Source organism: Chaetura pelagica, unplaced genomic scaffold, assembly GCF_000747805.2.
Source record: "Chaetura pelagica isolate M959 unplaced genomic scaffold, ChaPel_1.0 scaffold143, whole genome shotgun sequence".
Classification (NCBI taxonomy): Eukaryota; Metazoa; Chordata; class Aves; order Apodiformes; family Apodidae; genus Chaetura; species Chaetura pelagica.
This window is the reverse complement of record NW_009952701.1, coordinates 1,271,975-1,284,453: the sequence shown is the minus strand read 5'-3', so window position 1 is coordinate 1,284,453 and position 12,479 is coordinate 1,271,975. Positions and strand designations below refer to the sequence as shown.

The 12,479-nt window shown below is 40.3% G+C and overlaps 1 protein-coding gene across 1 annotated transcript; it reads right to left on the bottom strand.

Moving 5' to 3' along the window:
• Positions 1 to 3,337: 3,337 nt before the first annotated feature.
• Positions 3,338 to 12,249, bottom strand: IFT52 (intraflagellar transport 52). Its single transcript, XM_009994057.1, has 13 exons — positions 12,218 to 12,249; positions 11,713 to 11,800; positions 11,345 to 11,474; positions 10,399 to 10,474; positions 10,248 to 10,319; positions 9,229 to 9,355; positions 8,096 to 8,182; positions 7,374 to 7,442; positions 6,499 to 6,653; positions 5,386 to 5,473; positions 4,841 to 4,949; positions 4,233 to 4,378; positions 3,338 to 3,672 (listed from the first exon to the last, which is right to left on the bottom strand). The coding sequence occupies exons 1-13, from the start codon at positions 12,247 to 12,249 to the stop codon at positions 3,625 to 3,627; spliced, it is 1,227 nt and encodes a 408-aa protein (XP_009992359.1). The 3' UTR covers positions 3,338 to 3,624.
• Positions 12,250 to 12,479: the final 230 nt, after the last annotated feature.

The following is a 12,479-nucleotide window of genomic DNA, read 5'->3' as shown; positions in this document are numbered from 1 at the left end:
GAACAGTTTTTCACAAAAAGAGATAAGCAAGCAAAATTGCCCAAAGAGATTTAAAATCCATTGCAAACCCTTCTGGCCACTTCCTGCATCACAGGAGTGTTGCTTCATGGTGGTTTATCACAGTTTTGTCCTGAAGCAAAGCAGGATATGAAAGACACCTCTCTTCTGTCCTCTCTGAGAAGCAGCCTCCTCTTCATTCTGCTCTCAGTCTTTTAGAGCAGGCAGGGAGGCTATTTTCACTATAGGGCACATTTAGTTTTATGCCCTGGCAAGAAAGAGCCAGGGAATGTCTCCTGCTTTCTTTCAGTTTTCCACTTAATTCCTGCCCCACTCATGGGAGTTTCCATTCTCTCCTAAAACCTGGGCAAACCTTACAACACTGAACCTCCCTTCTGCAGCTTCCAGCTGGGATAGTGAGGAGAGTTCACAGGAGAAGACATTTGCTTTCAAAATTAGGAATAAGCATGAGGATGTTTACCTGGAAGAAGATTGCTGAATGCACAGGGGAAGGGCAGCTTTTGAAATCTGGTAGGAACTGGTTCAGTTCCAAACTCTGCCCAGACCTCTCTACACGATCCTGGAGGAAAACCATCACACCATCCTCCTTCACCCTTCAGGCCCCTTCTGCCCCCCGGGCGGGTCCCGCCGCTCCTTTCATCCAGGATTCCCATCCTCATCCCGGCTGCAGGAATTCAGCACTGCCGGTTGACTCTGTCACGTCAATATCCCGGCCCGAGCGAAAGCAACGAGCCCACCCCTCCCGTTACACATTTTCTTTGCTGTTCAAGCAACCCACCTCACGCAGCCGCTCGCTCTCCTGCCTTTGTTTCCTCTCCACTTACAGAGAATTACTTGTGGAAACCACTTTTCAGGGCATTTCCAGTTTGCTGGAGAACCGTTACACACTTCCCTCTCTTCTTTTAGGGATAAATTAAGAGAGGAGAAATTATCCTGCTTGAGAGGACAGACAAAAAAGGGAACGCAGCAAGAGTTGCTGAGAATCAACTTTTGTGAATTAGAGCAGTAACTTCATTAATACAGAAGCTCCATGGCTAACTGTTTGCCTAACCTCCCACTAGTCTAGACTCACTTCTTAAAAGCCCTCACCTACTTTCACTCCTTCAAAATTTTGTCCATCAGCTCTAAACTTCATGTGGATCATGCTCCCATGACCAAAGCAAGCACTTCTGTTTACAAAACAACAGTTTAAATCCTTCCAAAGGGACAGCTTGGAAAGAGATGTGGAAGCTATGGTCTCCGCCCCCCGGGCGGGTCCCGCCGCTCCTTTCATCCAGGATTCCCATCCTCATCCCGGCTGCAGGAATTCAGCACTGCCGGTTGACTCTGTCACGTCAATATCCCGGCCCGAGCGAAAGCAACGAGCCCACCCCTCCCGTTACACATTTTCTTTGCTGTTCAAGCAACCCACCTCACGCAGCCGCTCGCTCTCCTGCCTTTGTTTCCTCTCCACTTACAGAGAATTACTTGTGGAAACCACTTTTCAGGGCATTTCCAGTTTGCTGGAGAACCGTTACACACTTCCCTCTCTTCTTTTAGGGATAAATTAAGAGAGGAGAAATTATCCTGCTTGAGAGGACAGACAAAAAAGGGAACGCAGCAAGAGTTGCTGAGAATCAACTTTTGTGAATTAGAGCAGTAACTTCATTAATACAGAAGCTCCATGGCTAACTGTTTGCCTAACCTCCCACTAGTCTAGACTCACTTCTTAAAAGCCCTCACCTACTTTCACTCCTTCAAAATTTTGTCCATCAGCTCTAAACTTCATGTGGATCACGCTCCCATGACCAAAGCAAGCACTTCTGTTTACAAAACAACAGTTTAAATCCTTCCAAAGGGACAGCTTGGAAAGAGATGTGGAAGCTATGGTCTCCACATATACTTCACACTAGAGCTTCTGGCCAAAAAAAACTCCATTCAGTGAAAAAAAAATAAATAAAATCTGTTATTTTACTTCAGCTGTCAGAGAGACAGTACAGACCAACAGTAAACAGGGAGCTGCTTGTATTCTTCAGCTGCTCAGATGATTTTTTTCTAGGCCATGTTACAGGAACAGGTGACAAAACTCAGAAAAAGGCCTTGGAAAGATAAAGTATTTACAGTTTGAAGTATAAACACCACAGAACGGTAGAAACCAGATCTACAATGAGGAAGAGGATCAGGCAGTTGTTGACTGGTATTGGCACTGCAGGGGAAAGATGAAGCTTATTGTGTAAATCTGTAGCTGGAATGTACAAAGTGTGCTGTGTGACAAACACAACCATGTCCTTTCAGACAAATACATGAAAGAGGAAGAAATAAAAATTTGCAAACATTCTGCTATGAAAAAGGCACATCTGCAGAGATAGAACCTCCTCTGCTAAGATGATACCAGCACCCCACAACTGGTCAATAACCGAGCAGATGCTTTGGGGCACCTCCTGCAGAAAAACCTGCACCAAGTTGGCATGAAGCAAGGTAAAATGAAAGATTTTTTTATTTTGGTGGGATAAAAGACAAACAGGTCTTTTGGAAAAAAAAAGCAGCTTTGACATTAAAAACCAAGGCAGAGCAAGGTAAAGCACAGGTGTCACAAAGGCTGCAGAGACGCTCGAGGGGGGGAAGAATTTACACTTCACAGTTTGAGCACCAGACTGACATCCAAGTCACAGTGCTGATGCAAAAAATACTCCTTGCAATGAAAACAGACAGTGTTAATGATGTTGACAAATCTTCTCTTCTCACCACACACATACTTGCTTCTACTTCTGCCGTGCATTAAGCTGCAGCATTTTATGGTCAAAGAATTTCACTTGACTTTCCATCCTTGTGCATTACTTTGCTCACTATCTCTGGGAATGGGCTAGGTATAAAACAACTGACAGTAAAAATATTCCTGCTTCTGCACAGTATCACATTTTCTTCATAATGATCCATTAAAACTTAAAGTCTTTTCCATCCAAACGCTTTCCCTTCTTTTCAAAATGATGCCTTTTCAGTCTTATATGAGGCAGAGATCTCCAACAATGTAATTGTTGCTTAATGTCAGTTCTTCCCCACCCTTGGAAGAAAAGTTTTCCTTCTACTGTAACAAACCCACCTCTCCTTGCCTCACTTTGGCAGAGACCAAAAGGAGACTGCTTCGGGGTGACAGACTAGCATATTTTCAGCAGCTCCTGTATTTATGGCTGTATTTTCCTCTCTGCAGTTCAGAAATCAAAATAATAATCTTTTTCACAGTGCAATTAAGGGCTAATGTCCACCAGAACTCAGAGTAAGCCTCACTTAAATACTAAGCCTTAAATAAATACTAGAGCCAGAAAGAAGGATCCAATCCACATTTTCTTAGTACAAGATTTTTTTTTCCCCTCCCCATATATTACAAAATTACAGTTTCAATAAAGAAACAGAAAAATAGGAAATTATTTGGAAGTTGCTTGCAAAAGACAAGCCGTTCCTCAAAAGGCATTCATTATTCAAACTACCACACAGAAATGATCCAAACATTCAGTGAACTACTGAGACAGTCCCAATCAATGTACTGAGCACAGAGGTTGGAAAAAAAAGATAAAATGGAAAAATGAGTTTTTGCTAAAAGTTGTATCTCAAATGGGGGAAAGCCAGGTCTCAGTTACCATTCTGGAATCCAGCTTCACTCGTGTCAGTATCATGTTCCTTAGATATGAGAAAAGGAGGAAAAAAGAAAAAAAAACATTTTACCAATAGCATAGAAGTGCCAGATTTTTGTTGCAACTAAGACTACTTGAGAAACAGGGAATTCTTGTTAGTAGAAACAGCTGATCTGCCAATATGCTCCAGACAGACTTGGAAGCATCAAACCTACTATGAAGAATTCTTTCAACACAGTAACAAGGCTGGTTTCACACTCACTGCACCATGAGCAAGCACTGGGAGCACTCCCAAGGGCTCGCTACTCTTATACAATGTGCCATTAAAGACCTGCATTCAGCTGAAATTACTGAAACTACACTTGCATGCATTAATCCCCCAATTAAAATAAATGAGAGACTTAATAAATTGAGCACTACACAATCCAGACAGATTAAGAGTCCTAAGTATTCTGGATCACACTTCATTAGTCTAATTTATTATACAACTAATGTCTTAACTCATCACTACCTCTTACCTGTGACAAGTGCAGCTGCCACAAAGATCTATCAGCCCCCATGCCCATACTGCCAACTATTCACTTGTAATTCTGTTATGAAAAATACCTGATTCAGTTTCTTAAACTCAACCACTTGGAAGAAGATGTGCTCCAGGATATATTTGGCATTTTGCTTCTCCTTTGGGAGTTTACTCGTTACTCCCAGGATATCTCCACATTTTCGTACGTAAAACTCCAGGTCATCATCAGTACCTGACAAGCACCCCAAGGAAGAAAGCAGTTGAGTACCACACATATCTGCATCAGCTGGGCAAAACCTTCCTACAGATCTCATTTTTGTTGCCATTCTGGGAGGTTAAGTCCTAGAACTTCAGTGGGTTAGCCATAATGCATCCTTACTTTCTCACCTTTTTAGGTGTGTGTTTAGAATAACCTCAACATTTTAACTTCAAAGCATAAAAAAGCTCTGAAAGAAATCAGCAAACCATTGCCAAGCAATTTATACATGAACAGCAGGTGGAAACAACAAAACGTCATGTAACAAACAAAATAAAATGTCATAGTACATAAAGACATGTCTTCCATTTCCAAGGCCTTTTAATTTCTCAGCCCAGGATGAAAGCAGTGGATTTTCATGAGCGAGGCCCACATTTTTAAATATAACATGAATTTTCCTCCAAAAACTTGTGCAAACAATCAGCCTGCAACACTTACATTTGTTTGTAATCTCTGCAAGACGAGCTTTCTCAGAGGAAAAAGTTTCATCCAAGTCAAAAAGCTCCAGAGATGGAGGAGGCAATTCTCTGAAAATAGGTGGAAAAACCTTGAAGAGAAGAATTACCATGGTTTATTGCCAAATATTTTTCTTGTACTCTACAGATCTATAAGACAACACTTTGGACCTAGATTGCACTTGAATTTAGACTTGGATTTAGACTGGACTTTTGACTTTATGAAAGTAAAAAAGCAACACCAAAGGCCACAGCACAGGGGTATTAACAGTTTTTTAAAAATTCAACTTGTATTTTGTAAAAATAACTGAGTTTTCCAGAAGAGTTTAGTCACAAGTGTGCCAGAATGATCACCTACCATCACAATCACACATACTGCATTTGCAGTTTTGCTCCATGAGATCCAGGTGATAACTGAGATACTAAGTTCACCATAAAAGCTCCCACCTTGGAAACATATTCACATTAACAGGGTATTTTCTTATAGAAGGGTTCTCCACGTGCTATATCAGCAAGAAGGTTACTCACAGCTGGCTGGAGGACAGGTAGTGGAGTCTCAAATTGAGGTTGAATGAGTTGGAGGGTCTCGTGCTTCACATTAAGTTGTTCATAAGCTCTGCAGCACAGAAGAAGACAAAGTATGAGAGGAGAAATGATCCAACAGCCTGCATCCACCTGCATCCAATAAAGGCCATAGAGATTAATTTTTATGAAGACACCAGGGTCAATATTATACACAGTCATAGCATTAAAAAAATGGGATGTCTAACTTTAGAAGGGCCCCAGAGAACTATGCATCAGTAGTAACTGACCTCTACAGCAAGCAAATTAGTTAAAATTATGACAGAGAAGAAGATAACAGTAGTTGGATATTTAAGATGATAAAAAAGAAGGAAGTCACACCCCAGTTCTTCAAATGCAACTTTTAAAGGGATGAATGTGCATGAGGAAGAAGATCCAATTAAAAAAGAACAGACCTATGATTTCAAAAATTTTTTCAGGATGTCCATAACCTAAAGCTATTTTCAAAAGTGATTTGTTTTGGGATGAGAAAGGAGATCCCACTAGGAATTTACATCTAGTGAAAATACAAGAAATACAGAGTAAGAAGAAAGTGTCCACAAGAAAGAGGAGTTTCATGGGATCTGTGTTCAGCCTGCTACTATTCAACATGTTCAAACATGATCTGGTAGCAGACGTGTTACAAGGGACAATGATACAAAACTAGTAAAACTGAGCAGTAGGTGAATCTCATGACAAAATTACTAGGAAATGCCAAGATGAATGAAAAGCAGCTTCAGTAAATGCCAAGTAGTTCAAACGTGGGAAAAAAACACCCCAGCTCTCAGTTATCACTGCAGAAAGTACCCAACATCACTGCAGGTAGTTCTACTAAACACACCAGTTCACTGAATCAACAATAGCCAGAAAAAGGGAAAAAACAGTGTCAGAAGACAGCTAAGACAAGAAACGAGGCAGCTTGACTGTCACACTGCACAAATGAATCTTCTGGTATTTCCATATTCAGAATGCTGCCTGCAGTTCAGTCCCTTCTGCTCTTCAGCAGACACAGTTAAACACAAACAAAAATGCAGAATGCACAATGGAAAAACGAATAAATCAAGAATCACAGCTGCTGACTTGATAACTGAAGGGAGGGCAGTTGTATCCAGCTGATAAAGGGATGTATCAAACAGCTTTGTGAAGTCTCTGGGGTTCTCATCTCCCTCTTGCAGACAGACTCGCAGTTGCTCAGACAGTGCGGCCGTGTCGGGGAGCATCGTATAGTCTGAGATCTGAACACAGAGATACACACACCCGTGGGATAAAAACACCAAGACATGGGCATACCCTTCTTCTAGTTTGTATCTCACCTAAAAAAAAAATCTAGAAATCATTATTTAACTCTTTATCAGGTATGACCCTTTGCAGTGCAGGTTACTAGATTAGTAGACTCTGCAAACCCTGTTCCCTCACCACATGGATTTTGTGTCTAGATTTCCATCAATTACTTTAAATTTTAAAAGCTCACTTGTCAGCTGTACAAGACTAATGTTCTCTTGATGCACACAGAGTATACTATTTCATCAGATATGGTATCTCCAAATAAAAATAGCATTTGCACACATTAGTTTAAAAAAAAAACAAGTAAATGAAGACACAGGTTGATCCCTACTCATGTACTGAAAATCTGCCTTCACTTCATGCATATTCCTCTTGCCTGAGGGCTCAGAGCAAAGTGCAAACTTATTCTGCTGGAGTTGATCTCATAAATGTGGGCAAATTGGGAGGAGACTTTGATAAATGAAATCTGATAAGGAATGGCCTGACAGAGACACAATACCATTATTTTTTATGCCTAATCCCTCTGTTGACTCAATCTCAGACCCCGAATAAAGGGTCTGAAGAACAACAGCCTTCATTTAGCTGTTAACCACTTTGTGCTAAATAGTTGTTTTGCCAAAACTGGTGCTGCTAGATCACACTATTATTTACTGCCTTCTGAAGGCTCTTACCTCAGGGTCCTCCATATCCATCTGGTTTAAATGGATATCTGATGTTGTGAGCCACTGGAAAAGCACATCCTGAAGGAGGGAAAAACTTAAGTTACTTTCAGGAGGAGCCAAGTAACCTTGTATTATGCTTAAGCATTCCTGTTAAATCTATTAAATTACACAGCATGAAAAAGAAGAAAAATGGGTTATAAAATAAGAATATCTAGGAAGAAAAGACAAACTTTATTTGTATTTAGATATGGAAGCAATAAGGCATGGCAACGAGCACACTTTGTGTGAGGTGCATGCTTTCAGGAACATCTCAGTAGGAAACTCCCCTTCTTCCACAGAACAACATTCCATACCCACTTTGGAAAGCACATTACAACACCTCAGCATCAGGAGCTATATATATGCAAAGGTTTATTATTAATCAGCAGCCATCATTAAGCACTCAAAAAGCTGAGAAAAAATAGCCTACAAAAATCCTCTCTACTGAATATTTAAATATTAATAACAATAAAGTGGTGAACAGAAGTAGGAGAAGCTTTTCAGAGTCCTGTGACATAAATAATAAACTGTATCTTCAAAAACTCCTTCCTGTTAGTTCTGCTCTAGCAAATTTCTCAGGATGTTAGTATTCTGTTAGAATCTCTATACTAAATTTCCTAACTGTCTTGCTCCAAGATGAAGATAGTGAGCTTGGATTTCTTTGCAAGTGCTGTGAAGATCCACAAACTTACCATGATTTTACTGTTTTCTTCTTTATCTAAATATTGATCACTGAACATGTGGGAAGATCCCAGTGCTGCCAACTTTCCACCTTGATCCTATCAACAAAGAATACAAAACATCCTTCCAAATCACAGTTCTAGAGGTATTTGTGATTTAAAGAAATTGAAACTTTTGGACTAAGTAGTGGCAAAAGCAGCTCCAAACTTGGCAAGCTCACAGCAGCATTATAGATGTAGATGCTCTTGGGGCTCATAAATTTATTTAAAAATACTGATTTGCACTTCATAAGAGTAGATTCATGTCAGGGAATGAGAAAACAGTTTGGTAGTTTTATTATTTGTAAGATAAAATGCAAAATACTCAGGTCATGATATTTTAATTCAGCTAAATTAAAGATGCATGAAAATGCATTCATGAAACATCTTTGGAATTCTTCTCTAAGATTACCCCTCAATCCTTCCGTGAGGAGATATATAAGAAATAGTGAAGTTTTCAACAGAACCAGGAACCCTGTAATGCTCCCTGCACCAACTGTGAAACTCAAAGCATAGTACTGCCATGAAGGCTGCTGTAAGGAATTCAAAGGTACAACAAACAGACTTCCAGTCAGTTTTAACAAATTTCTGATCTTTCATAATCCATGTTTTGCAAGGTTTTAACCCGAATTCTACATGCTCCACCCACACAGCATAACTGGTTGCTATCCACTGCTCCTGCTTCCCTTCACTTGTTACTAGTCTTCACCGTATCTCTTTTTCATTCCCAAGAGATATTTTTTTCCTTCTACCCAGTTTCTCTGCTCTGCCTGAGAGACAATCTCTATCTCTGGCTTCACTTTCTACCCTTGTGTCTATAAATTCCTTAAGCTAGAAAGTAAAAAGGATGCCATCTATTTGACATTCCCATCACAGATTCTATCAAATTAAGCACCATCAGTTTGATATGTACTTGGCTTCCACTGCACAAACTTGTTACACTGTAGTGACTGACCTATGCAAAACACTTCATGGAGGTGCAAACAATTTATCAAAATTAGATGGATTAATCAAAAATAGAAGTGGGTTTGTAAGTAGGTCCAGAAAACACAGGTTTTGTGTGGGGCAGGGGAAGGATGCTTGGTTTGTAACAGGAAGGATCATACCTTGTGCTGATAGAAAGCAAGAACAGGCCTGTTGAGTGGGAAGCAGACAGACCCTGTTGACAGAACAGCCACTGCAGGCTTCATCACGTTCAGTGTGGCACCAAATGGATACACAAAAGTCAGTGCTCTGCAGGGAACACAGGAAGTCCTTAAGTACCCACAGGTATCAAGTAGGCTGGACAGATTTCTAAAACTCAAGTCTGTGTCCCTGAACTGCCTTTTGTGTCCCTAAAACTGTCACTGTGCACTGGTGGCAGAGTGCCAAGGAGCATCGTTTTGAACATTCAGATCATTATAATGGCACGTCTGTCTCTTTCTAGAGATTTTTCCAGGCTGACAATTTTTCTTAAATAAGGATCAGAGAACACTCCTGGTATCTGTTTGCACAGTTCTGTACTTGGGAGAAGGGTAGGGGCATTTAATTCACAGATGAATATATATTCCGGAACAAAACTACATGAAGTGTTTTTACACTTACATTTTATATTGCAATCAATCAACCACATGGTCATTTATTAGTCTAAAAACTAGCTGTAAGAAAGAATACAAACATTTATAGTTATTTACAGAAAAGCTGCATTCTTTCCAATGCTGCTTCACTCCTCTGCAGCTCAGAGGGATGAAAAGCCAAAAATTACAATAAATATCTATCTTACCCTGGATTGAGTCACTTTACAAAGATGTAGGGCTGCTCATGCCAGTAGCCAAACACCCTGTTGTCTAGAGTTTACTCAAAATAATTAATCAAATTCAAATCCACAGACTAGGGGCAAAAAAGATCTGAGCAGAAGAGTAATTATTACCTTCAAAACTTATCCCTCCTGCTCCTTCACTGGTTATCAAGCATTACTTACACACTCGCCTCTCCAGATATAAGTTTGAGGAGTAAGAAACTGACATAAGAAACACATTAGAAAACCAAAATACAAGCCTAACACACTCCTGCTAGATTGCAAACCTGCTCATTCCAAGTTATTCTACATCTTTTCACATCAGCTTCCTCCAAATAAAAGACTTACTGTGAGTTACGTCCACTTCCATCTTCATCTGCTGTCTCAAGCAGGGGTGTTCTTGCAGCTTCACTGATTCCCCTGCAAGAGCAAAACTTACTGAAAACACTAGGGATTATACAGAGCTTAATGTAAAGACTTACATACCCCAAATATTTACCTATTCAAAACTCCATCAGAGATAAGTGCTTCTTTTGGGTGGTGGTACTTGTAATACACGTTTCGTACTACAGCATCTTGATGAAAGAGAAAAAATATGATACATTTACATCAGAGTGTTGATCATTCATAGCAATGAAAAATCAATTTAGCTCTTGGATTCCCTGGGTGTTTGCTTCTACCACCACAAAGCTTGGCATGTGGCTCCCAAAAGAATTCAAATCAACATTCACTATTGTTTCCCTTTAGATACCTAGATATTAAAATAGCATATATTTGCAAATTCAAATTAAAAGATGAAAATAAGCACTCCTCAATGCCTTCAGCAAAGCAGATGAAAAAAGATGATCCAGTTAATAGAATATGTACAAAATTTTACAAGTTCAATTTCTTTTTTTATACATGCTCCAAAACCACGAGTGTAATAGTTGATTCCAAAAAAAGGCAGAGTCTAGAAATGCCACCAAAGTCCTTAAAAATATTTTATGTACATTGAAACACAGCTGGAGATTTTCACATTGGCAGGACAAAACCAAATGAGTGGCACTTTATTGGCCTGCTAAATAAAGTGAAGTGTCAGTTTATTTGGGGTGAGTATAAAGTGATTCAACCACTAAAATGTCTGGAAAATATGTGTGAAATTAAATGCTTTTTAACCCAGAAATGTCACTGGAATTATTTTTTTGTTAGTAAATAACATGAAAACTGACAACTACAGCAAAATAGTGGAGATGGCTGAGTTGTTATCAAGGTACTGTGTCCATGGAAAGCACTTGATGCTTCAGTATTACACTGTCATGTACATGTAGATTTCAAGAAAAAACATCCCTTAGGCCCAAAGGTAATTTGAGAGAGGGATCTGCTTGGATTATACCAACAAAGGCTGAACATGCTCTTTAGATCTTGCTGAAAATGGGAGAATTAAAGCTACCCATGAGCCCCATTACCATTGTTGAAAACGATGCCATATTCTTCCAGCAAAAAGTTAATATTTGTGCCAGATCGGGACTCTCCACCTTCTCTTAGCATCACCAGGATGGCTCCACCATCCTCCAGGAATGTCTTCAGAACTGAAAACTAGAAGACAAAGATCAAAAAAAAAAAAAAAGTACTTGTGAAAGAAGCTACACACACAACTCCAGGAAGTTCTACTGAGATAGGGAAAATGATCCTGAGTACCTGCAGTGAACTTGATCCCACCAGAAATGCATTCTAATTTCAACTTGTGTAAATTAATATAAAACAGTTCTATTGCAAAGTCTTCTGTGCTGCTCTTAAAGTGTGGTTTCTTTGCAAACACTTCGTAGCTTCTTACCTCAGCAGCACTGAACTTTTCTCTTGGTCCTGCTGTAATCCACAACTTCACCCCTAACAGTTTCTCAGACGTGATCTCATCTTTTAAGCTGCAAACAGATTAAGAGATGTTATTCTTGGATATAGTCCTGAACCCCAACTTTTTTTTTTTGTCTCTTTAAGAACTGGCAAATAAAACACAATGCAAATCACTTCAGTTACTTCACATCCTTTTATCATTGGTAAATTGAGCAAAAACAACCCTTACAAATTTCAAGCCATTAAATAGTAAAAGTAAACAAGGCACTGTGGCAGATCCAGAGCTGCTGTGAAACTTTGCACCTGATGAGCTGCCTCTTACTCCTCTTTTTTTGTTTCCTCTGGACACATTTTGCAGCGGACACACAGGCAAGGGCTGTATGTCCAGGCAAGCCACATGCACCAGGGCTGGTTTCTTTTTATCCCAAACTCTAAATCAAGAGAGACTCAAAAACGTGGAGTTAAAACGCCTTCTGTTCCACAGGTACCACAGCTGGAAGCCCCAAGGCATGAGCAGCATCCAACGGGGAAGTGACAGCTGATGCCACAGAGCGCGGGAATGTGAAATAGGGTACGACACGCGTTCCCAAAGGCATATTGGGGAATTTAACACGGATTTCAGGATGTCAGGACCCCCTGGGGCTGCAGGACGAGGAGCCGCGGCCTGTTCCCTCAGCACAGCCCGGCCAGGCCCTTCCCCTCCCGCCCTCCGCTCCTCCCTCGGACAGACCTTCCCTCCCACGCCACAAC